Raw genomic sequence first — 25,870 nt, 5'->3', positions numbered from 1 at the left:
GATGTAATTTTCCCTAGTAAAAATAAGATAAAGCAAAATTCTTAGATCCAAGTAACAGAGTGAAAGAAATGAAAATGATAGCCCATTTTCCTCACAAGCCCAAAATGTTCTTTCCTACCCAAACTTCAATAGTTCAATGGTGGAGAAGGCAACGTACACTGGTGAAATGAGATCCACCCTAAAAAAAGCCTATGGATGTCGCCCCACAGCACATGGCGTCTGATGCTGTCAATGACAGTAGAACAAGTGCTAAACCAACATGCTAGTCACTCTCTCCTTAAAAAGATGATGTAGCTGTTACTCAAACAAATCAATGACGCACATTTATATTCGCTGGCATCACAAATTGTAAGCCACGAATGATTAGGAAATGGTACACAATAAATGTCCCTGAATTCTGATTGTAAACTTGCAGTTGCTTCATGTATTGAACCACATCATACTAGTCTGTTCACAAAGCTATGACCGGGTACTGTGACAAATAAAATTATGGAACAGCAATGAATCCTGCATGACTAGGTAGTGGTCTTAAAATTATAGATAGATGCATTATGTAAGACTATGCAACTGATTCCATTCGGTCATAATTCACTACAGATAAGGCTGTAAATGAGCCTAGCTTTAGTGAGTAGTGCATGTTCAAGCTTAGTTCGTTAGGAAAAATTAAAAGTTCGAGCTTGGCTTGAGCTTGTAACAAACCTAAAAATAGTGTTTGAGCTTGAGCTCGTGAGAAAGCCAAAAAGCTTGAGCTTGACTTGATTAATTAATCAAGCCGAACTCAAGCTTAATACCAAGCTCAAACTCGAGCTCAGGTCAAGTTTTTGAGCTTGAGATCTAAAAAAATTTACATTATTAAATGCTTAAATCTCTAAAATTAAGAAAAAAGAAAAAGAAAATAGTATACTCATTTTAGCATGCATCTCATCCTACTTATGATTAGCTATTATTCAAATTAATAATTTACATAATTAAATTCATTCATTCATTCATTCATCATTCCTTGTCTATAACTTTAACAATTGTTTAAAATACAATTTTTACATTCACGTTAGATGATAGACTAGAAAAATACCTATTTGTAACTATTATGAATGAGAAAATACTAACATATTTCATAACTTTACTTTAGATGATTGATAGGGAAGAATCATATGTGGCCTACTTAATTATTTATTTATTTTTAAATGTAACCATAGTCTAAGGTGGTTCTTGATCAGTTTAAAGGAAAGGAAAAAATTAAGGTAATATAGGTAGTGATCTCATGTTGGCCATGTCATTATTAAAATATATGTAATGAGTATATTTAACTAACACAAATAAACTTATAAATGAGTTTATACTTGAATTGTATCAAAGCTTGTTCGTGAACAAATTTTTTAACTTAGGCTCGGCTTGTTTAATAAATAAGCCTAAAATTAAGACTCAAACTTGGCTTATTTATAAAAAAACAAGCATGAACAAGCTTTTTATCAAGCCGAGTCCGAGTTGTTCATGATCGGCTTGGCTCATTTTCAACCCTAACTCTACAGATCCTGGAGTGGAAAATAAGTCAGTTTAGGCAAGAGAACCTACCTATTAAATTTGTACAGGATTTGCCTGGCTGTCAATCCAGCTCCAACTAGTTGAAACAAGTTTACTAATCAAATATAGGGGCAGAAATGCTGAAAAGCCAAGACCTGAAGCAGTCACAAAAGGCATGCGCTAGTTCCAGTGTAATTTTTTTATATCCACTCTAAGTATGACCATTGCTCAAAACAATTTTCACCGAGATTTTATCGTGGTTTTCTTACAGTCCCTGGAAGAGTGTATACATCGAATACAAATCATGATACTCTCCTCACTTTGTATTACACAGGCTTCTGAATTTTCCTTTCAGTTTGTACAAAATTACCTCATATCTAACTGGTGAAGAACCAAAAACAAGAAGAAAAAATCCTCACCCACATGCCTGAAAATGAGCCGCTTAGAATATCGCATACTAGGAATGTTCAAGTACTGTTCACTACTTCTGAAGTTATCTGAAATGTACATATTGGGATTAAATGTAATATACTATAAATAAATAAAAATGAATAATTAATGGAAAGGAAAATGACATTTGTGGCTCGGGGAGTACCTGAACTTCTTGAAGGAGAGTTTCTAGTTCAGATGTTATCACAGAGAAGCAAGGCCGATTATCAGGAACCGCTTCCCAACATCTCTGCATCAATTCTAACAGCTTGGGATGTGCATTCTTGGGAAGATCTGGACGCAGTCCCTAGAAAGTAGATTACAGGAACACAAATTCAGAAGCTTTGCTTTTTGTATTCAGCCAACTATTTTTGTGTAATATACTAGATTCTCATAGGCATTAACATGCTATAGTAGAGAGGAAGTAGAAGAAATCTAAAAGACATATTTGGCCTCCACAAATTTCCCAAATTGGGTATAAATTTACATTTATTCTTTCTTGCTGTTCAAGATGCTAATATATCACTAATGTCTTAAGTATCTTAAAACCAGCGTTTAAGACTCAATATTTTGGGATCTTCTAGCGAAAGAGCCTGAATGATATTAAAATAAGGCTAAAATACAGTTTAGAAGTGTCATTTCAAAAGCCATGATATCAAGTAGGGGTGTCCATGAAATGAGTCGAATCGGGTTTAAGCTCATCCCGACGCTTGACCCTACCACATCAGGTGGGGGAGGACAGAACCCTCTGTCAACAGAGCAGAACAGCGGCTTGATCGTGCGGGTGTCCACAGGTGGCGGTCAGATTTGGTTGAAAGCTATTAAAGATGACTGCAGTTGCAGATCCAGCAACAATGGCACTATCTGGACAGAGATCTTGCTGGAAATGAAGGTAAGGGCAGTTGGGATGGACGGAATCAGTTGGTTCAGATTCCCAGATGGGAAAACCGACACTTGACCCATAAGAGGCAGGTTTCAAAACAACCAACCTGCTGCCACCCTCCTACTGCCATAAAAACTATTCAAAGCAGGTTGAGCAGGTGGCCAAACTGCCCTAATATCAAGGCTTACCTCTCTCAAGTCTCATCTAGAAGTGTCAACATTTAGCATCTGTTCGTTCAATATCAGGCATTAACATGCCAGATGTTGATTCATTCAATTTAAATTGGATGATCCACTAAGATGTAAAAAAAGTTTAACAAAATTTCTAAAGCAGCGAAAAGCTTTAGACTTTGGAGATTGACAAACATCTGGCACACATATGATGCACAATGCAAATATGTATTACTATTAATCATCCTGCAGACACGCCCACAGGGTATGGGGGTTGAATAGTTTAAGTTGCTGCTATGTTTCCAGAGCAACTTATCCAAGTACAAAGCTCATCAGTGATTTGATAGTAGATACAAAAGCTTTAGTACTAAATCATGGCTCAGCAATACAGATATGCAAACCTGTCTCACACCCAAGGCAGCTTGCAGTGGAGTCATGGTATCATATGGAACCTGCCAGACAAAGACATTATAGGAATGAAAATTATGTTGACATTTATGACTTTAAATCACTGAAACTGAGCTGTTTTAGAAAGAAAGAACACATAAGTTGAGTGTTGTTTTAACAAGAGGACATGCCTTGGCTGTCACTAGCTCCCACAGTACTATTGCAAAACTGAACACGTCTGCTTTCTGATCATATGGTTGATGGTTTATAACCTTGTGAAAAAGAACAGCATTCCGCAGAAAAATGAGAAGTAAATAAGGAGTTGGCAAATACATCATATTGCATATGAGTAAAAAACTGAAGTACATTAAAAAATGAATATAAAATCAAAGCTATAAGGTCCAGTTTTTTTCTGGTAGAGAACGAAATGAAGCAAAATAAGTATATATCATCACTCTAGGAAAGATCTGCATCAGCTTAGGCCACTAAAGCATTAGCAAATACAGCATAAGGAAAATTGCAAAGCAAGCATGCCCGTATACTCACAAATGACATGCCAAGATAAAAAGGGAATCCAACATTTTTCTCTTGAAGACATATTTATGTAATTAGTTTGCAGAAAGAGGCACATGTAATTTACAAAGTACCAAAAAAGTAAGCTGAAGACACAACTTCATTCAAGGAATTAATCTTTAAGACTGCAAGTGAAAGAGGTTGGGTAGTGAGGACATGCCAGCAGTGTCTATCAATGATGAGCAATGACAAAATAAATAAATAAATAAAAGAGAAAAAAAAAAAAAAAAAAAAAAAAAAAAAAAAAAAAAAAAGAAGATACCGAATCAAAAAGCTCATTTTAATTTAAAGAAAAATCAAGTACCTAAGTCATGACTGAAGAAAAGAAGAGACAGGGTCTCTGTAAAACAAGTGGGAAGAGGTAGATTTACCATGAAAGTATAAAAAAGTGAATCAATACTTGATTGGAGCCATCATAAAGATTTAAAAAACCTACACAATATTTTAATAATTGAAAGCTCAAAAAGTATATAAAAATATTGAACTTAAATAACAGACCTCAGGTGCCATCCATCTGTATGTTCCCGTCTCTGCTGTCATTACTCCCCCTTGATTTTGGAATCGAGCAACTCCAAAATCTGCTACCTTAACAACCTTGAGACCAAAAATACAAAATTATTCATTGTAAAAATGATTGAGAAACCTTTCCTCTCTTTAAATGACTGGATTAGAGATTAAAGCAGATGGAACAATCAATCAATATTAGAAGTCTTACCATAAAAAATCTATAGTTATTCCTAACAAAATATTATCCCAGGATGATAATGACAAGATCAATAACATATGTATAAGGATGAGCATAGTAATGACAAAGATTCACAATTCACTGCAAGGAATGAGATCTCCAGTGGGAAATCACATGCAGAAACAATCAAAACACTAAATCTAAAAACTAGAAAATCATAAAACCAAATAACAATGATGATGATAATTTTCGAAAAGTTAATTCTATTAAACTATAATCCAACTAATTATTATCTGTAAGCACAATTCTAATATCAACATCAAGATTTACTAACAGAAAACAAATAACAGTGGCATTGAATTTCTTAAAGAACTGCACCATTGGCCATATGGATATTCAAATCAACATCAAGTACCATACAGTTTATGAAAAATTCTCTGGGACTCTATAAGAATCAACTACTTAAATTGGCATGAGATACCTACTTCAATTCCTGAAGGTTGCTTGTGCAATGAAAGTTTTTAAAAGCTATGATGCACATTGAACTATAATAGATACTTGTTCAGAAGATTGGGTATAATATCCTAGCACAAGAAGTCCAACCAATCAAACCAGTTGCCAAGGCTTTCCCATTGATGATTACTCATGCAAGTCTAAACAATAACAAATTTAGTATATCAACCAAAAGGGGGAAAAATCAATCCTAATATCAACATCTAGATTTACTTTCAAAAACAATTACCAGTGGCATAAATTTCTTGAGAGTATAACTACACCATTGGCTGGAGGGATAAAGAATCATCATTAAGTACCATATAGTTTATGCAAATTTCTTCCATACAGCTTGCAAATTTCTCTAGGACAATTGTCAACTACTTAAATTACAATGAGATACCTAATTTGATTTTTGAAGGTTGTTTGTAAATCGACAGTTTTTAAAATCTATGAAGTACATTGAACTATATAAGATACTTCTTCAGAAGAATGAATTAAATATCCTGGCACAAGAAGTCCAACCTGGTCAAACCAGTCTCCCAGGCTTTCCGTTGATGATTATTCATACAAGCATAAACAATAATAAATTTAGACCATTGCTGCACTATCTGAAACCATGACAACAGAACCATATTGCAACTAAAGCACATAATATTGAAAAACAAATTCTCCACTAACATTCTGGATAGGATTTCTATTTATTTCTTTCAGATCATATATTGAAAGAGAGATTCAGAATGCTCACTCTTTCAGCCAATTTCATGATCCATTCATTGGTATTATGGTGGACTTCCAATAAAACAGATCACAATTACATACCGAAGATGCTTTTACTAAATTGAAACCTATCATCCATGTATTTGAATCCACCTTCAGATGTCAACAAATAATTTAATTACTAAGACCTCAATTCTTAGGAGAATAATTTCTAAACTGGATACACATACACAATGTTCTGTCCCACTGGAGGAATCTCCAGAAGAATGTTTGAGAATGGGATGATACGCAATCCTCTTCTCAATTTTAACAATGTAGGAATTAATAATATATTGGGAAAAAGATTCTAAGTACTAAAAGCCAATATGGAAAAAGTGAAAAAAGGATGACAACTTAGCTCCTTCGTTAATCTCGAGCCTAAGACTAAAAAATGAATACTTTTGCCACTTCACCACCACTTAGTCAAGCAAAATCCTGGAATATGGATCATTAAATGATACAAGCATCTAAATTTATTTATAATTTTGCCCAAGGGTTTCAATCATTGTGCATTTTATATACTTTAGAAGATGCTATAGCTATAAGTCACTCAAATAATCTTCATAAATTCTTACTTTCTGAGTGTCCATCAGCAAATTTGCTGTCTTCAGATCCCTGTGAATTATATTTTTCTGGTGCAAATATTCCATGCCCTTGCATACATCAATTGCAAATTTCAGCAACTGAGAGAGTTCCAAGATGTTATGATTCTTATGCAAGTAATCATAGAGACTTCCTCCAGGCATATACTCTGCACGGAAGACCAAAATCCGTGAATTGTCTTTTGATTACTAAAGAGGAAAAAGGACAGAAGACTTAAAAAGAAATAAGCACATAAATTACAAGCAAGTCCCAACAGCCAAACTCCAAAGGTTAAAAACATAAAAATAGAAATTCATTATTTATGCAAAAGAAGCATGGTTATATACTTCATTGGACTTGATGAACCTATAGGATTACAAATAAAATTGCTTCAAATAATTAGAGAAGAATATGCAGAAGTCATATTTTAAATTAAGAGAAGAATGACAAGTTCCTCAGAAATGCAACTTCATAACAGACTGATTTCCTGAACAGCACATAACAGCAAATATTGAGCGAGTGATAATAGCAAAAGATCCCTAATATTACAGGCCACATGAGAGACAACCCAAGCAATTTATATTGTTTTGGAATAATTTTCTCCAGTTAGAAAGTTAAAGCAGGAATTTCTTCCACAGCTCTTCATATGTCAATAAAAGTTTATTCTGATAAAAATATTTTTTAAATAAAAAACTTAGGGGTGTAATTACTAGAGTGAATTATGCTGATGGAAAATATTATCATGTATTTCCAACTCGCTTCAAGTAAAACTACTTTAAACATCTTAAATTCATTCCTTTTCTCTTGCAGTAGTAGCCACAAAAGAAGCTACTTAAGGGATATGAAAAATACTCGTCCGGGCCAAAGGAAATATATTTGAGTTTCCAATAGGAGGCCCTACCTGTTACAATGCACAGATGTGGAAACTTTGTACACGCACCAATAAAACGAACAACATTTTTGTGTTGGACTTGCCTGCATTCAGATAAACAAAAGCCAAAATAAAAAGATAACGAAAAAGTTTGTCAACAACCATATGACAATGATGAGCAGCAATCTTGACACTCAACCAAAAGCAAATCCATAGCTACAAGAATGCCAAGAGGACAAGAAATTAAAATATCTTGAAATTACTGCAAGGTGGAAATAATGAAGATGAAGGAACAAGACATGTAACCACATACATTCTGGGCTATTTAATTAATAACTGCTAGACACAAACTGGCAGTATTATTGCTGACTTGATAGAAGATTCAATGATCATAACTCTATAAAATCGATTGCTGATTTTGTTTAGTTACTAACCTATAAAAAGGAGATGTTTCTACCACTATGAATGAGAGACTAAAGGAAATTAATTTCAATCATCGTCCTCTCATTGACGACCTCCTTCATTATGAAGAAGACATAAAATTTAAGTAAAATATTTTTCAGAAGAATAATGTATTCTTGATTTTCCCCTTCAAGCATGAAGGATAATAATTGCATCTTCAATGCTCACAAAATCAGCATGACGCTGAACTTACCATACAGGCCAAAGAGTATGATCGCAAATGTAGGAACCGAAGCTCTCATTTGAAGAAATACTGACTCAATTAACTTCTAGTTAATTTCAAATGTTTTTAGTTCTTTTAAAGAAAGGGAGATTCAATATGATACATAAAATTATTTATCAATGGTTGAGAGACACAGGAAGTACAATTAATGCAAAAACCTCAATCTCCAATTCTGGATTTGAGGGAAGAACTTAAGCAATAAATATCCTTTAATGATTAGATACTAATTCCTCCCAATTAAGAGCCTTCATGTGTACAATAAACACTACAATGGCTTTTGCTAACAAAAAGCCCCGCCAATGATCTGAGAGTAAACCTCAAAAAGGTGATCATATCAGGATCATATAATATTTTGCACATTTGTGTGCTTTTTGTATCATGTATTGTATAAAAATGTCCAAATATATACAAACTCAATAACTTGGAGAATAACATGTATACAGTTCTGTTATTTATCCGGAAAAAAAAAAAAAAAAAAAAGACATGTATATAGTTCTGTCAAGTGGAAAGATTTTACAACATCAGACTACATGGTTTTGTAAGCAAAGACAGGTACTGTGACCAATAATGAAGATATTTTCCAACTGCTTTTTTTCCCCCTTTTTGATAGGTAGCTTTTTGGGTAGGGAGAGGGGGAGGGGGAAGGTGGCGTGCAAACCACAAACATGGGACAGCATAATGAACATTATTATCACTAAGCTGTCACTTAAACATCAATTACATTTAGAATGAATATATTGCACATATCATTCATACTACTGTACCATATGTCTTCTAGCAAGTTTGTCATTAAATACATATAAATTTATATTTTGATTTCGGTGCAAGATTTTTTGGAAGTAGTATAAGGTGGAGTACATATGGTCAATGCACTCATTGACAGAATAGATTAACATGTTAATATGCCAATCATATACTTAGAGAACACATGTATCTATATATGTTTACTTAAAAAATAAAAAATAAAAAACATGGAAAAAGAAAATTTTCATACAAATGCTTTTTTTGCTTGAATTTGGAACCAAACCAATCATATACTTTTTAGGAGGGAGCTAACGTTTTGAAATTTTATTCTATTTTTCTATATCTCAATAAGTTAAGAGGCACGGTTTTAAAAGTGGGCCATAATAAATGGTCAGATCGGCCTAATCATTAACCGGGACCTAAAACAGCCCAATTGAGCCTCCAAAGCTGTTCCACCTTAAAACTAGAAGGAACTTCTCTCAACCTGCAATTGAACCTCTCAACCAGCAAAGTTTTCACAGGCCTCACAAGTTTTAAACATCTTTCTCCCTTTCCCCAATGTCTCAAAAGGATTTTTTTTTTTTTTTTTTTTTCTCAATAAGACTTCAACGACATCGTTTATAGCCTCAGTTGCTGATCTGCCCACCCATACCAAATAGACCCACTGCCATCACCCCTCTCTCTCTCTCTCACCATTCTCTCCTGCCTTGCTCTCACTCTTAGATCAACTGATCGTCCAATCCATTGCCATGTTTCTCCTTCTCACAAACTAGTTGGTCACCTTCTTCTTCATCTTTATAACAAGTCACCTTGCTCCTTGGTTATAAGTTTCATCTCTCTCTTTTAATTTTCATCCTATTTCAAGGTCTACTGCAACCTTATTGTTCAGAAACTTATGATGATTGAGAGAGAGAAAAAGAAAGAAGTGGTTGGTAGGGCTTGATAAGACCAAAAACATGGTTATTGAATTCAAATTGGAGAGGACAGCAGAATGCTTTGCAAAGAAAGTTTTTTTGTGGGTTATATCATTTGAATTGTGATAATATATTTTAGGTTTCTTTATCATCTTGCTTTTTTATATACATTGTGAAAGATTATTTGAAAATCATTAATATTTTTTTACGTAAATTTCACTAAATTTTACTTATTTAGTTCATTATTAAAATTAACTAACTATTAATTTATTTTTTTATGACGTATTGGCCAATCTCGGTTAAACACCACTTGACTTATAAATCTTGAACTTGTCACTTCTCAGGTCTATCAATGCTCAACTTCCTAAAACCATGCCAAGTGGATCTAGGAAAATAAGATATGACATAATGTCCAACTTGGTCATTAACCTTGAACCTGTCGCTTTTCTGGTCTATGGTCTATCAATATTCAACTTTTTAAACCATGCCAAGCAGATCAAGGAAAATAAGAATGGAAAGATTTTTTAAAAATTAGAACATATAAAAGTTAACTAGGATAGAGAATGTTTACAGACTGCTACATTGTAATATGATTTTCTTAGCAAGATATATCAAAAAAACACTGACAATTGAATTAGAAGTACAACAATATTTCTAACATCTGCTAAATTATTCACCTTAAAATTGCCACTTCTTGAGCAAACTCATCCTCCAGAGCATCATTCAAATGCTCAGATCTAAGAATCTTAACAGCAACATCCTGACCAAAATAAACTCCTTGATACCTTTAAGATGAAAAGCAATAGAATGGTGAGCAACATAAATAAGAGACTATTTTTTTGGAGGTAGGGGGTAATTGACCAACAGAATAAAAACACAACTTACAGATCTCCACAAGAGCCAGATGCAATTCTATCTCCCATCTTCAATAATTTTCTATCTATTTCCCAATCTCCAGATTTTGCTTCTGCAGACAATGCTTTTTCCACAGCTGAATGAGAATATGAAGAACGTGACCATGATCCCTATATTTCCAAATTACACTTTCACTGATCTTCATTTTTCACTTACGAGCAGATAAAGAGATGGATATAAAAATGATCCACTGGGACCAAAAACAATGACAAGAAAATAAGACACTACACATCACAATTGCACCAAACAGCCTTTGATAATGGAAAATCTGAGATAGTGGCTCAAAAACATAAGGAAAATACTTTAGTTCCAAAGACACAAACTGTCAAATGCAAATTGGTTCTATTGAGAGCTGTATAACATATAAGAATAGTGGGGTTGGGTATGAACCCAAATGCTCAAAACTATGAAGTCACCCCACCTACCAGACCAGGACAATTCAATTACGCTTTATAAGATATACAAAATGCAACAGTGACATATAAAGAAAAAAGTAGTAAATATCATGTGATTTAATTTGAAAAGCACAAAACTTCTATTTACTATTTTAATGATTTCAAAAAAAAAAAAAAAAAAAAAAAAACACACACACACACACAAAACACAATAAAGAAGAAGAAGATAGAAGTAGATTAATTAGGAGATAAGAAGAGATGATGGAGCGCGGGGAGAGAGGAGAGAGAGATTCACAATTAGAGAAGCTAAGTCCCAGGAAATAATATTAAGGGAAAATTTAAAGAAAATGGTATTTTAAAATAAAATAAAAGAGTCGCAGGAAAGTCCTCTGAGTTGGAGCCATTTTAATTTTTTGATAAAAGTGGCAGTACTGACTCCTTTCCAAGACTTATGTGAAGAGTGTTATTCAAGTAAACCGGATACTAACTGTGTTTCTGGTTTTATAATCTCTATGCATACACTACAAGCTCATAGCCACAGAGAACCATTCTTCCAGGATATGATTTCAACATCCAAAGAACCCATAAATGACACCAAACAACAGACTATAATTACATTGAAACACAAATTACCTCACTTCTAGCAACTGCTTTTTCCATAGCTTCAATCAAACCATCTGTATCCTGGCCACAACATTGCAAAGTCAGCAACATTTGGACTCAGCACAGATCCCTGTCATAAAAGGATATAATCACAATGCTCCTTAATATATTACAAGGTCACTGTCCTGGGATAAGTCACAATTCGTTTAATTTAACCAGTTTGAAACACAAACATGATAGATTCATCAAATGTAAGGGCTTGACTTATTAATGATAAAAAAATTTTAAAAAATAAAAAACAACTTTGTATGACAATGTTCAATGAAGTTCAACTAGAAGCCGAAAAATAATTACTGACACAAATCAATTGTTCTGCAAATATGCAACAATTAATTACAACTTTTTTTTTATAATTAACAACCAATAACAAAATTGAAATTTTTGGTTTTTTCTTTTTCTTTTTCTGGTTTTTTGAATGGCATTACAAGTGAAGAAACAAAACCACGACGACATGCCTATCCACTGATGTAAAGTAATATCATAATGCAACTGAGGAATAATATTAAGGAAAAACATTATAACAATTAAATTTAGAGCATTACAGTTGGAAAAAAGCAAAGAAAGGCAATAGATTTTAAGTAACTGTAATTCAAAATATGTAAAGAGAAAAATAACACCAGAGAAACAAAATCCTGAAAATACAAATGGCAAAGTGAAAGACAATAAATCAATAGAATATGATAAGTACCTCAACAGGCCACCCATCCACCACAAACACATCCAAAGAGTAGCCGTCAGTTGTTGAGAATACATGTGCTTCACGGATGTTCAGTCCTATATCCGAAAGCAATGCAGAAAGCTAGAAGAAAATAACATCTGGTTATTAAACTTCAGTCTTGATGTTTTTCCAGTTTGCAGTTCTCATGGTAGTTATAATTCTTGAAGGGCAATGGAGTTTGCCAGAAAACTGAAGGCTGTAAGTTTATCTTAATGCTATAAAATTATGTTCAGAAAAGGAACTATATATTGTAGTTTGTCAAGAACAATATGTCTATAATCCAACTTGATATGAACCTATCTGTTTCTTCCCTCAGTGCAAGTAACGTAATATATATATATATATATATATAAAACAAAAAATAAAAGTTTTAAAATAAAAGAAATATAAGATGTGGGTGAATGGAACAAATCTAGCGTGTGTTTGGAAAAGCTTATTCGCATCAGCTTATTTTGTTTGTTGTACAAAAGTACAACTAGATCATCAAAAGGTGATGCTTTAAAAAGTAGTACTTCATGTTTTAAGATAAAATAAGCTCATTCAAATGAATTGCATTCTATTGGAAAGATTTAGGGAGAAGTGTCAACCCTTTATTTAGAGGCTCCAAGGGAATGTCTATGACCTTTCCGGGACCTCTGCCCACAGTGGTTGTGGTCACCATTACCAATTTCAACCACAAACTCAGCCACCCTAACCCCAACCGCCTGTTCTACCACCACCAACAACCAGACCACAAGGGCCATGAAATTTCAACCATTTCCAGTAACACTCACCACAAACATTATGGCATCCTTCTACAAAACCTTCTTGTAACCCATCCTTCGAGCTCATCCACCTTTGTTAAAATTAGTGGTTACATAATTAGTTATAATTGACTTGTTATCCTTGTATTACCTTAAGGATATTCTTGTAATCATGTCATATCACTCTAATATGTATGAATGTATGTAAGTATACTATTTTCTAATCTCTTTCCTCCTTCAGTCCTCTCTCGTCTTGTCTAACCCTAATCTTCCAAAGTTTACAATTCAACTACCCCCATTATCGGATCACAATATTCAGCATAATCAGCCCCTGCCCCCATTGCAACCTTACTATAAACACACCTAGATGCTAAAAATAAAATGTCTAATTCCAACCCTGTCACAGGCAGTAGGGTCACCTTCCCACCAATCAATTCTCCCAGACCCAGCGAGAGTGAGTTTTGTGCAAAGGAACAACCTTTATTGTAATCAAAGATATTTCCATGGGAACTCCAATTGAGCAAAGTTACTTTGAACACCAAAAATACATTGCATTTAGGTATTTTAAAAACTGCACCTATTAGATACCAAGAGTAATTGTTCAATTGAAAACATTATAGTAAAAATACCAGCCACCACGAACCCTACAACGTTAAAGAAGTTTCAATAATTAGAAAAATTTAGGACAACCAAATAGAAGAATTGCCCTCAGTGGACTCAGTTTATGATCTTAAACTCATGGAATTATGTTAAAAAAAATTATTTTTTATTTTACGTGGGGGGGGGGGGGGGGGGGGATGGGTGTTTAGGAGTATTACTACATCAAGTTCATCTCATACAAGAAAAAAAATTAATAGGTGTTTGAACACAAATATTGGATATAAAAGTGGCTTGGGGAACCTCAGTCATAAATTAGTTGTTCATTTGAGAGCATTACTAGTTCATATAAAACCATGACAATGATGAAGATTGATAAACTACCACTTGATCCCAAAAGCTTAAGCTGTTATGAAAGTGAATTTTGGACCCAACATGTGAGATTTTTTTAACTTTTTTAAAATGGAAGTTGAGTGGAGATATAGTTCGAATTCAAGACCACCTACTCCGATACTGCGATAAACTACCACCTGACCCCCAAAGAGTTGTATATTAAATTTTAATAACCATTATTCTAATAAAAATAAACCTGAAAAAGTAATATGAACTTTGATAATAAAAAAATTAATATGTTTCGCCTCAACATACCTGACTTAGAAGCTTCGGCTTGTCAGTAGTAGAAAATATTACTTCATGTATTGGAACGAGTGAAAGTTCTTGCCTGCATTGTATTTCACCAACGGTCAACTTAACTTACTGAAAGATGGTAAACATTGTTTAACACCATAAAGTTCATCTTTGAATAAATTATAATTTATCTCCCAGAGATTAGGGTTAATTACAAAATCTTCCTATCTTTTGGAAACCATCACTACCTCTTCCCGTGATTTGGAGTAAAACGAAACTTGTCATATTTTCCATTCCAATTGATTGATTCTACCACGTGAATTATACGTGACACTTGAAACACGAAATTTAGCTATCAATTGGCCCTTAATATGGCTCAAAGCTTCATGGAAGAGGTAGTATAACACTTTTGTTCTTAATTTTTTAACAAATCAGCTCTGTTGCCACACCCTCTTGAGGACCAACCGAGGGCTAAATTTTGTATTTCATGCAGCATGTGCACTTCATGTAGGAGAATCCATCAAGGCCAAAAATGATGATTTTATTATGAGGGCCAACTGAGGGATAAAATTTGTGTTTCATGCAGCACGTGCAATTCATGTCGGAGAATCCATCAAGGCAAAAAATATGATGATTACATTTTACTCCAAAACACAAGTAGGTCTAGTGACAGTTTTCAAAGATGGGGGGACACACTTTATAATTAACCATAAATACTATAATACTTCTAAAACAGGACGGTTAGAAAACATAATGCAGAAACAACTCAACTCAATAGAGGATTAAGGGTCAAATGTATGTAAATATGCCTTCGGCAGATCACAAAAGAAACATGAGGCTCTACTTTTTCTGTCTGATAAGAATTCTATTCTCATGTTCAAGGATAAAAAACAGTCAAATCTCTCTTCCAAACTGCTCCTCCCATGACTTATTCTACATTTTACAGTTCGCCTATTATGTTTTCATTTACATTCACGTTTGATGTGTTAGTGCTTAAGCACAATAAAAAATTTACAAGAATAAGTTTTTCTTTTTAAAATTCTAAAATTAAAGATATGAGCTTTATTTCAAAGCATTGCATGTATACATCTATATATTACATAAACAATGACATGCATGTTTATTATTAATCCAAGACTGGCATATCAAATATGTTTGACTTCTTATTCTTAACATTTTCAGCTAATCTGTTTTATTTTTATGTGGTATTTGTTTTGCTGGTGGTTGTGGTGGGGGTATAGTTTGGGGTTGTGGACTTGTGGTGGTCCTTCGTTGGGTGAGGGGAGAGACTGGTGGAGAGAGATAGGGGTTGGGGTTTTGTTTTCTGTCTGACTGGTTAAGAGAGTGTTTGGTAAACTTGACTGATTTAGGACAGATGTCAGCTTCAAAATGTGCCACCTAACCCAGTTTGGAGGAATTCCTCAAAACTGGTTGCATATAAACTTTGTCCATATTTTATGGGACCACTGCATCAAAAAATGCCCTTTAATTTTCTTGTTCCCAAACATATCTGTTGTTTAATTTGAGACATTTCTCATTTTTAAACATCAAAAGGAAACTCAAAAACAATAATGTGAATGGCAAGTAATGCTGAATGAACTTTTAATGAACCCAGTGAGACAAATGATTCCTAGGCGAAGCAACTGATGATTCTGTCCAGATGGCATCATAACAGGTATAAACCACTCAATTCATTCCCTGAAACAACTACACCAGATTGCAACATACAGGTCAAGCACCAGTAAAAGACCTCACTAAAAAGCCTAGTCATCTACAAACAGACAGAAGAGATTGCTGACTTGGGCCAGCTTCTTGATTGATTGATAGCCCACAATTACGTCCAGTGATTTTACAGACAGCATAAATGCATATAGTGTTTCAGACTACTTTTTGTTGCAAAGAACTTCTTCACTGTTGAGAAGGTTATGAAGATGAGACATTTTAGCTAATTCTGCCTCAAATAAGTGAGCAAGAACAAGATTTGATTGATACATATACTAGGAAAATAGAAAGTCTGCAATATTTACTCCACATGCTAACCTGAGGATCAAATCATGTATCAACTAATTACAGGGGACTTTCAATCACTCTACTTATTGCAGGAAGGAGACATCAGAGAGCTTTTCTCCTACTCCTTTTCCCACACCAACCACCCCCCCCCCCTCTCCCGGGGGCCAGAAAATAGGGAGTGGTGTTTGCTTCATTAGTAATGCAGGGGCAGATCTAAATGGGTGAATCACCCAAGCATGTAGAATTATTGAACCTTTATTATTATATCAGGATGCTGTCTCCATCACACTGCCAATGCTTCAATTTCAATATGACCTTTCACTTCAGATAAAATGGTTACTGATAAAATAAAACCCTAATTCTGTAAGTGAAAAAAGTATCAAAGAGCAACATATTGGAAATTATCGAAGTACTACATATTAAAACCACTGACCCAACAAAAAGGCCAATTGTCCGTAAATGTTCTCAAAAGTAGGACAATCTTGCTTATCCATAGGATAATGAATGACAGTGGTGCCTTAAATATTCAGAAATAACAGAGAAACAGAAGAAATGCTAACAAAGATTTGCTGTGGTACCTTCCAGAATGGTTCTTTGTAAGATATCTCTCCTCCATGTCTTCGGGATTCCTTTTAACATCTAAATTTAGGTCCTCAAGCTTAGAGCAAGGTTCAAAGTCAATTGCACAATCCTTGATTCTAATTCAGAAATGACACTAATAAGTAATGCAGGGAAAAAAACAAACAAACAAACACTAACACAACCTGAAAATTAGAACTACAGTCCCTGGAACCATACAGGCACAAAAAATGAGAAAGATGACCACTTTTTCATCAAGTAAAAAATAAATCTATAAATAAAGAGGACTGCAAGCAAGCACATAGGTAGGACCAGCAAAAGTGGAATACCTCTTATGTGTTGGCACGACTCCTTCATCAGAAGTATCACAAGATGGCCTTGGGGTAGATAAAGCACTTATTAATTGCTGATCACCATCACTATCTGTTCTATTACACATACTCTGCCCAAAAAGAGAAAAATAAAAAAATTCAAAATGCTTAACATGAGTAAATAGAGAAGCAAACAAGGGGAAAAATTTTGAGGTACATGGCTCAGAGCAAAGAGAAGGAAAGATCAAAACCAAAGAGAAGGAAAGATCAAAACCAATATTACATAGGGTAACAAAATACAATGTTCATTGAAGTATGATTCTCCAAGATTTTAGCATACAATGGTAGACAGGATTTCTAAATTTATAGAGTGAAAAATCAGCATGTGCACTTAGATTGTAGTTCTCTGTATAGATTACATGGCATGCAAACTTGATCATGCATTGGGCCAGATCAAATCTTACCAACAACAACAACAATTCAAAGCTAGCCATTAACTAAAAGCAGATATGAAACACAAACTTTGATATGTTCCTAAGAGGAGGTAACAGAGGGTATGACATCAGATAGAATAAAATGGTGGAAAAGAATTCATGTGACCAATTCTGAGTCTATTAAGAATACATACATGATCCCAAAATTTTGTGACTAAAGCTTGGTTGTTGTATGTTCCAAAGAGGTTTACCATATAAAGATTACACTTAAAATCAATCAAAAAAATATATATATTTAAATCTAAGGTAGAAAATAGGGGATTCTGAGCATGAGAAATAGAAATTAGGCCATGTGTATGGGAAAAATGTAATGTATGCATTTGGACCACTATGCAATTGGCTTGACCAGGAAAATAGTACAGAACCTTTTTTTTTTTTTTTTTTTGGATAAGAAGAAAATAGTAAAGAACTGGAAATAACAGTGCAGGATCAAAGTGAGAATGAACGTGTGGGGACAGAATGGATTTCAATTTTTTTAGAAGAAACTCATATGCCTAATCAGACATACAGATTACTCTCTTTTTTCTTTTCTTTTTTGCTATTGGTAAGTTTACGCATGCAACCTTCAAGGTACGGAAAAAAGAAAAAGAAAAGAAGAGGAGGGGTGTGGGTTACACACTCACCAAGTAGGTTTTGAACCCACAACCTTACCCTCCACCCTTTCTTAGGGAGGAGAAGGTGCCGTTTGAGCTAGAGAACTCATCAGCGCTAACCAGAGCAGAAAAAGCTTCTTTTGTGGCCATTTAATTTAAATACATTTTCTTATTTTATTTTATTTTATTTATATATATAACAAAAAAAAAAAAAAAAAAAGCAGGACTGTAAAAAGATAAGATAGCACAGATCATGCAAATTGCAGCAATACATAAAATTAAAACATAATTAAAAATAAACAATATATTGCTTCAATAAATTATGTATCACTGCAAGATAAAATAAGTTAAGAATAATATTTTTCAAGATCCTGCAAAATAAAAAGATTGAAATATTTTCAATTATAAACAATTTGAAGTTTCATATACCAAGTTACCTACAAGGGTTATATATGTGTAGCTCTAGACACACAAATAGAGACATAGATCCTCTCTCTAAAGCAGTGGAAAAAATTAAATTAATTTTTTGCAAACAATGATTACATACTAGAGCACAAGATAAAATAAGTTAAGAATTTACTGATTATTTTTCAAGATCCTGCAAAATAAAAAGATTGAAATATTTTCAATTAGAAACAATTTTAAGTATTTTCAATTATAAACAATTTGAAGTTTCATATATTAAGTTACCTACAAGGGTTATATATGTGTAGCTCTAGACACACAAATAGAGACAGATCCTCTCACTAAAGCGGCGGAAAAAATTAAATTAATTTTTTGCAAACAATGATTACGTACTGGAGCACAAGATAAAATAAGTTAAGAATTTACTGATATTTTCAAGATCCTGCAAAATAAAAAGATTGAAATATTTTCAATTAGAAACAATTTGAAGTTTCATATACTAAGTTAACTACAAGGGTTATATATGTATAGCTCTAGACACACAAATAGAGACATAGATCCTCTCACTAAAGCAGCGGAAAAAATTAAATTAATTTTTTGTGAACAATGATTACGTACTGAAGAGCACAAGCTTCTATAATAAATATATAACATAGAAAATCTAAATTACTTTCCAGGACAATTTTTTTACTTTATCTCATTGACATCAGGGTCTTTTTTTTTCTTTTGATTCATAGAATATCAAAAAGGCACGGTTGATAATGAATAAAATATTTTTTTATTGGTAAGTTACATATACACCCATGACCTCACCCTCCACCAAGAACTTACAACAGGAGGAGGTGCCAGTTTAGCTAGATCTCATTGGCCTATAATGTCCTTTAAGAAGTGGGGATGAGGCATGACATTTAATGAGGTTTTTTTTTTTTGGCAAGGGTATGATGGGAAACTTAACAGACAAATACATCAACTTTAAGAATGAGGACACTTTGTTTTGGACATCCTAGAAAGGAAGGGAAGACAATTATTTTGGATCCTCAAAGCAAGCAAGAAAGTGTGCAATTACCATCTTCTCTTACTGGTGTTGACATTAGCTTCCTAGGCAGCTTGCAAGAAACTCACTAGCATCTCTGAAATCCTAAAAACTGGATCTATTAACATGACCAACCTATGTTTATATACACCATATTACATAGAAAAGGAATCTTTTGATACTCTTTTCATATACACATATTTTTACTTCTTGATGGATTCACTACTGACTAAGAATAAAAGACACTGCATAAAAAGATTACAGACACAAGATTCAATAAGCCACTACAGTTCTTTTGTCTATTAACATTATCAAAGAAAACTGATAAATTATTTGCTCTCCCCAAAATTTGAGTTGATAGGCAATGGTGAATTTAATCACTTAGCCAATATTCTAATACTTCCTCTCACATACGGCTCAAACTTCCCTTTAATAAATGGAGCCCAACACATGGGATTTTTTACTTTTAAATGGAATGTAGAGTGAAAACAGGGATTCAAACTTAGGAACACCTGCTTTGATACCATGATAAATTATCATTTCTCCCAAAAGCTTTGATAGGAAATGGTAAATTTAATCACTTCACTCAATATTCTAACAAAAACATACAGTAATCTGATTTCCCATGTTTGTTAACCAAACAGTATATCAATATCAACACATTAACTAAGCTGCTTTTAAAATTCCAAGCAGTGATAAGAGTAACAAATATGTATAAAGTTATAGCAATATAAAACATTATGATTATCAAACAAAAAACAAATTATCAGAAAGTACATTCCAAATCATAAATACTAACACCATCATTCACCATCTTTGCAGTATTCTAAATCATGCACAACTTTTCCCTTTTTCTTCATTTCCACTTCAGCCTCTTTCCTATTCTGGCACTAATTAGAGGTCATAATGCACTACTAACACACTTTCTTTTTTTCTTTTTTCTTTTTTGTAAGTAATGATATTTTAATTGAAAAAAGGCTACTTCATGTACATACACTTATCAAAAAAAGAAGCGTAAAGAATTATATGGAAGAGATATTTTATGTAGAAGTGTAGTGACTCTTTAAATTTAGCTAGGGAATTACTATCAGTAAAACCCCACAAATGAGAACAATCAGCAAACATTTAGTAAACAATGTTTTCAATTGAGTCACCAAACTTTCTGTATCCCCAAAAGTATGACGATTCAGTTCCCTCCACTAGTCCACATCTAACATAAAAGGACTAAGTTCCAAATATCCGATGAATGTTTGCCAAACCTATTCCTCCAACCTAACAAAAGATCAATGACTTTTTTGGTAACACCCATTGAATCCCTAAAGATCTAAAAACAAAACTCCACAAATCACAAGCAATAGTGCAATGTATCAGTAAATGATCCATCATCTCTCCACTGCATCAATATATACAGCACCATCCTAGTAATGTGTAGCCTCTATTAATGAGATTGTCACATGTAAGGATCTTCCCCCAAGTTGCTGTCTATACAAAGGAGACCCCTCCGAGGAGCCTTAAAACACCAAACTAACATAGATTTATGCGTCGTTATTTTTAGAGGGTTTTACAAAAAACCACCAGTAGACTTTGATGTGAGTATCAATTTGAACAATTAACACCATGGACTTCAAGTTTGTGACAAATCAAGCCTTTGGTTAATGTTTTCCATTAAAGCCTAATGGATTTAATAAAGTGATGGTGTACATAGTAATAATGGCATTTCGAAATTATTGAAGATGTGGTAGAAACATGTGCACATCATGTGATTAGCTCCATCAATTTTAAAGGAAAATACTAACAAAATGTTTAATTTGTCACAAACCTAAAGTCCAAGTGTTAATTGCTCAAATCAGGACAACTTGCAAGAACTAAACTGACACTCATATCAAACTCCACACTATGCATTCATAAAAATAAAAATAAAAATTTAAAAATTAAAAAAAAAAAAAAAAAAAAAAAAAAAAGCCCTTGTTTTAACACCTTTTATTCAAAAGAAAATTAGTGAGGTATCTCAACCCAAATTACAGTGGAGTACATAGCCATTGCTACCAGTGCTCCTCATATGATTATTTCCTCTTTTGATAGGTTATTATTTCCAAATCAACACATTTTTTACTGATAACTATAGTGCCCATAGCATTTCTAAGCCCAGCACTCCACAATATAATCAAGCATACAACAAGCAAAGGTCGATAAGTTGCCACTTTGATTTGTAAAGATTCACATGAAATCACTTACTCTTTATCCTTTTTTTTTTTTTTGATAGGTTAAAAACATTTATATTCAAGAACACTACCTTATGCAGAAAAACATAAGGCAGAGAGAGAAATACAAAGGGAAAAGAAAGAGTGTAAAGATAAAGAAACGAAAAGATACTAAGTACACAAGAGGGAGCTAAGGAACATAGGGAGAGAATCATTAGAGGTGAGTCCCCAAGCCCTAGACCAGTCAAACAAAGTGCCACTGAAGGAGGCCAATAGCTGGTCATCCAAACTATCCATGTCCTCAAACATCCTCCTATTACGCTCCCTCCAAAGACACCACATCAAGCATAATGGAGCCAAATTCCAAATGCTAGACAAATGCTTTCCAAGCCAATTCCACCAACTGAATAGAGTATCCGCAACCGATCTTGGCAAGACCCAAGAGAACCCAAAAGATCTAAACACCAAGGTCCACAACTGATAAGCCTTATCTAACAGCTTTTCTTATATAACCCAATCTGAAGGGGGGCTGTCTGCATATGGTAATAGTAATACACATATACATCTCTATCAGTGTTAAGTGCCCTGATGTTATGCTATCTAAACACTTTAGACATATAGTTGAGATCAAACAAATTTATGATCAAATGCATACATCTGTGTCTATCAATATCATATGGAAACAAGAACATATGTATATCTCAGTTCGAACATTTCTTGTTTGTTTCTTTTTTCCCCTTTAATGATCATTTAATGTGAAAGAAAAGTAGGGGGAAAACCTAAATCAAGCTATATTCTCCAAACACTTCATTTTGCATAACAAATGCGTCAAAAGAGATAGGTTCTCCACTTGAACTTGAAGCGAATTTAATTAACCAAAAAATAATAATCCAAACGTTGTTATTGAATCAAATGAAAGGTTTAACCTCCAAGAAACGAATATGATAAACAGGACGCTTCTCCGGGTCCTTTGCCATGGCAAGAAGCTTTTGATGTAATAATATGTCTTCCACTCTATCCATATTTACATCAAGTCCATAACTGAAGAAAAAGAAAATGTAAAGCTATTAGTTTATCAACCCACAAGATAAAAGGCTTTATTCAACACATAACTATCCTCACCATACTACTTAAAATTACATATTCAAAGTTTAAAAAAATTATTTTCCTTGAATTGGAAAAAAAATGCAAAATTTCTGTCCATGTTAACAAACATCTAAGCTTTTCCACAATATGATTCTCTATGCTTGGAAAAAAACTATTTTGAGAGGACAAAGCTTTCGGATGGTGAAGGAACCTGCTAAATGATCCAGGAATTTGAGAAAGATATTAAAAATAAGTAAAATTGCTAGAGCATTTGCGAAACACAATTGTGGAAGAGGGATAAACATATTCTAATGACATGTCAATCGGCACCCTAAAGGTCATCTAGAACAGACAAATGATGTATAATGCAGCCCTCCCCGCCAATCCTAAAGTGCTCACAAGCTATTCAGAAGATATGATTGAAGTTGCCTACCATCAGATTGGAATTTTCATGGAAATACAGAGTCCTTTGCTTAAGATTATTTGCCAGCTGTCTTCACTTTCTTATAAAAATAAAAAAGATTATTTGCCTGCTGTCAGTAGGAATGACACTTTTCCCGCTGCCATCAAAGTCAGGCATTGAATATAACTTGGAAGTTATTAGAGGGAAACTTCCTTTAGCTCCCTGAAATTATATTATCCCATTTTTAAGGTATATCCCTAGACTAGCATTTATGGGCCCGTTTGGTACATGTGTTTAAAAACTGAAAATTGTTGTTTAAAAACATGTGTGGAAATACGTGTGGGTAAAAAAGTGTGTGAAAATACATGTAATGTTGTTTAAAAACTGAAAATTGTTGTTTGAAAACACAAACCAAACACCCCCTATAGCTTCTAGGTTATTAAAGACAGATTGTTACAAAGTTTAATATAAATAAAAGAACCAAAGTTATAAATGAAATTTCCGGCAGGTTTTGAGTAATTGCTTTAGAAAGTAGGGATCTTTTAATAGATATTTGGACGAAAGATTTACAGGTGCGATTGATTTTTAGAAGACCTGGTTGCTGTGATTCAGAGTTGGATTGCCCTATAACAAAAATGAAGGGTAAAAGCTTTTAAGTCTTATTGCTTTAAATTGCTTGGGCAGTTCACATCTACCATGGCCGGTTTGAGATAAATGCCCTCAATTGCACAAGAAGGTTTTAAAGATGAGTATCGCTTATGACATTTTTTGCAGATATAAGTGCCACGATAACAAGTTACGTATCAATCCGAATATTTCTTCTGCAGTGTTGGTCAACTAGTTCCTTTGTGCAGTTGCTGTGATCAAAATTTGGTTACTTGTGTTGGCGTTTTCCTAGTTGCTAATAGTGCACTGCCATTCAACATGACACGGTCTAATGCTTTTTAACAGTATGTTTTGAAGTCTATCGGCTCTTCTTCGTCTCAGTGATGCATTTGGCAATACAAATTCAAAATCTACAGTCCTCCTATAATCTCTCAAATGAAAACACAATTTCTTATAACATTTTTTTCAAAAGCAATACCATTCCCAAAAACACGGAATTTGATTTGAAAGATTCCATTCTGAAATCAAAAACAGCAAGAAAGAATCACAAACTTGTTATCTTCAGCATCACAATAATTTCCAAGTCATCATACTTGGTTAAAAAAACAAAAACAAAAAAAAAAAACCAACAATCTATTCCTATAACTAACACTGATAATACATGCACATCCATTCGTAACCGATTCACAAAGTGATCGCAATCAGGTTTACAACAATAAAATACACAGATTCAAAGGGAAAAAAAAAAAAAAAAAAACGGAGATGAAATTGGAAAGAGTACCTTGGGGGCAAGCGACTGAAGTGAGCGTCCAAGAGGTCCCGAAACTCAGGATTCGACACCGCCTCTTCGTGACCGTTCTCCACCAATCGATTGTACACGTCGTTTCGCAAATCGTAAGCGCCGAAACTCCGCGGCGGCGACGAGCTCTCTCCGACGCCCTCGATCAAATCCATACTTTAATTTTTTTTTTTTTTTTTCCACTGCTATTTTACTATTGCTATTATTGATAGTATTGTACTGAGCAGAACTTTCATGACCGAGAGAGAGAATCTGAAACTCCTGAATATTGATTTAGCAGCAGAGGGATCTTTGACTGTAGAAAAATAGAATCAAGAGTTTTGTACAAAGATGGAGGGTATTTTCGTCCAAAAACTTTTATTTTTTTTAAAAAAAAGAAAGAAAGATAGAGCTCAAAGTTGTTGAGTGCTAGTACTTTCAAGAGAGAGAAAGAAGGCACGTTTTTGAAGAATGTCAGGTTTCGGTTTGAAGTTTGGAGATAGTATAGAGAGAAGAAGAGAAGACGCAAGAAAAAGAACGGAGAGAAAGGACATGGTCCCCGTGCTGGCCTAGACGTAGACTTTTTCAGGTTTTTCCAATTCTGTTTCTGACCAAATTATTAAAACAAAATAAATTTAATCAATTATTATGTAAAAAAAATTTAGAAAAAGTTAAAGAGGTGTGGAGTGGATAGGGTTGTGAACTTTTTTGGCAATTTTAAAATGAAAGCTTTGGAGGGACCGGAGTGACGGAAATGCCCTTGGGATTGGAGGGAATTCACGGTGGAGACTTTTTGCAGACGTTTGGATTGGGTCTCAGACTCGAAAAGACTTTTTTACAGACTCAAAAAAGGAATTTACAAGAAGAAGGCCATTTCGTATCAACTGGGCAAAAACGACAGGATCAGGTGCGGTGCGGACATGCCATTACTGTGCTATTTATCACGCAATTTGGCTTTTTTTTTGGTACTGGCTCTGTGTAGATTCACTTGCCAGTTTTCTATGGCACTGTCACCGTT

The 25,870-nt window shown here is 34.0% G+C and overlaps 1 protein-coding gene across 2 annotated transcripts; it reads right to left on the bottom strand.

Moving 5' to 3' along the window:
• Positions 1-1,702: 1,702 nt before the first annotated feature.
• LOC126713034 (serine/threonine-protein kinase STY46-like) lies at positions 1,703-25,659 on the bottom strand. 2 transcript variants are annotated; one of them, XM_050412626.1, is made up of 16 exons: positions 24,856-25,645; positions 22,906-23,020; positions 17,272-17,384; positions 16,942-17,061; positions 14,375-14,447; positions 12,357-12,467; positions 11,639-11,689; positions 10,581-10,720; positions 10,373-10,480; positions 7,383-7,456; positions 6,475-6,650; positions 4,462-4,557; positions 3,582-3,662; positions 3,405-3,455; positions 2,117-2,257; positions 1,703-2,018 (listed from the first exon to the last, which is right to left on the bottom strand). In XM_050412626.1, exons 1-16 carry the CDS (start codon positions 25,026-25,028, stop codon positions 1,989-1,991), a joined length of 1,653 nt encoding a protein of 550 aa, XP_050268583.1. In that variant the 5' UTR covers positions 25,029-25,645; the 3' UTR covers positions 1,703-1,988. The 2 variants fall into 2 exon arrangements, with proteins under 2 accessions (XP_050268583.1, XP_050268584.1); XM_050412627.1 differs by lacking the exons at positions 1,703-2,018; positions 2,117-2,257; positions 3,405-3,455 and adding an exon at positions 4,268-4,303 and having other exon boundaries at positions 24,856-25,659.
• Positions 25,660-25,870: the final 211 nt, after the last annotated feature.

The sequence above is a fragment of the Quercus robur genome, chromosome 2 (assembly GCF_932294415.1).
Source record: "Quercus robur chromosome 2, dhQueRobu3.1, whole genome shotgun sequence".
In the NCBI taxonomy this organism is placed as follows: Eukaryota; Viridiplantae; Streptophyta; class Magnoliopsida; order Fagales; family Fagaceae; genus Quercus; species Quercus robur.
This window is presented reverse-complemented; position numbering and strand designations above follow the sequence as displayed.

What these genes read in the sequence shown, in the direction of transcription:
- LOC126713034 (XM_050412626.1), bottom strand. Translation starts at nt 25,028, where the DNA reads ATGGATTTGATCGAGGGCGTCGGAGAGAGCTCGTCGCCGCCGCGGAGT. An exon ending in AAGCAGTTGCTAGAAGTGAG is followed by an intron (nt 10,721 to 11,638) that starts GTAATTTGTGTT and finishes TTGGAAATATAG; the next exon opens with GGATCATGGTCACGTTCTTC. An exon ending in CTCTCCTTCAAGAAGTTCAG is followed by an intron (nt 2,019 to 2,116) that starts GTACTCCCCGAG and finishes TGTACATTTCAG; the next exon opens with ATAACTTCAGAAGTAGTGAA.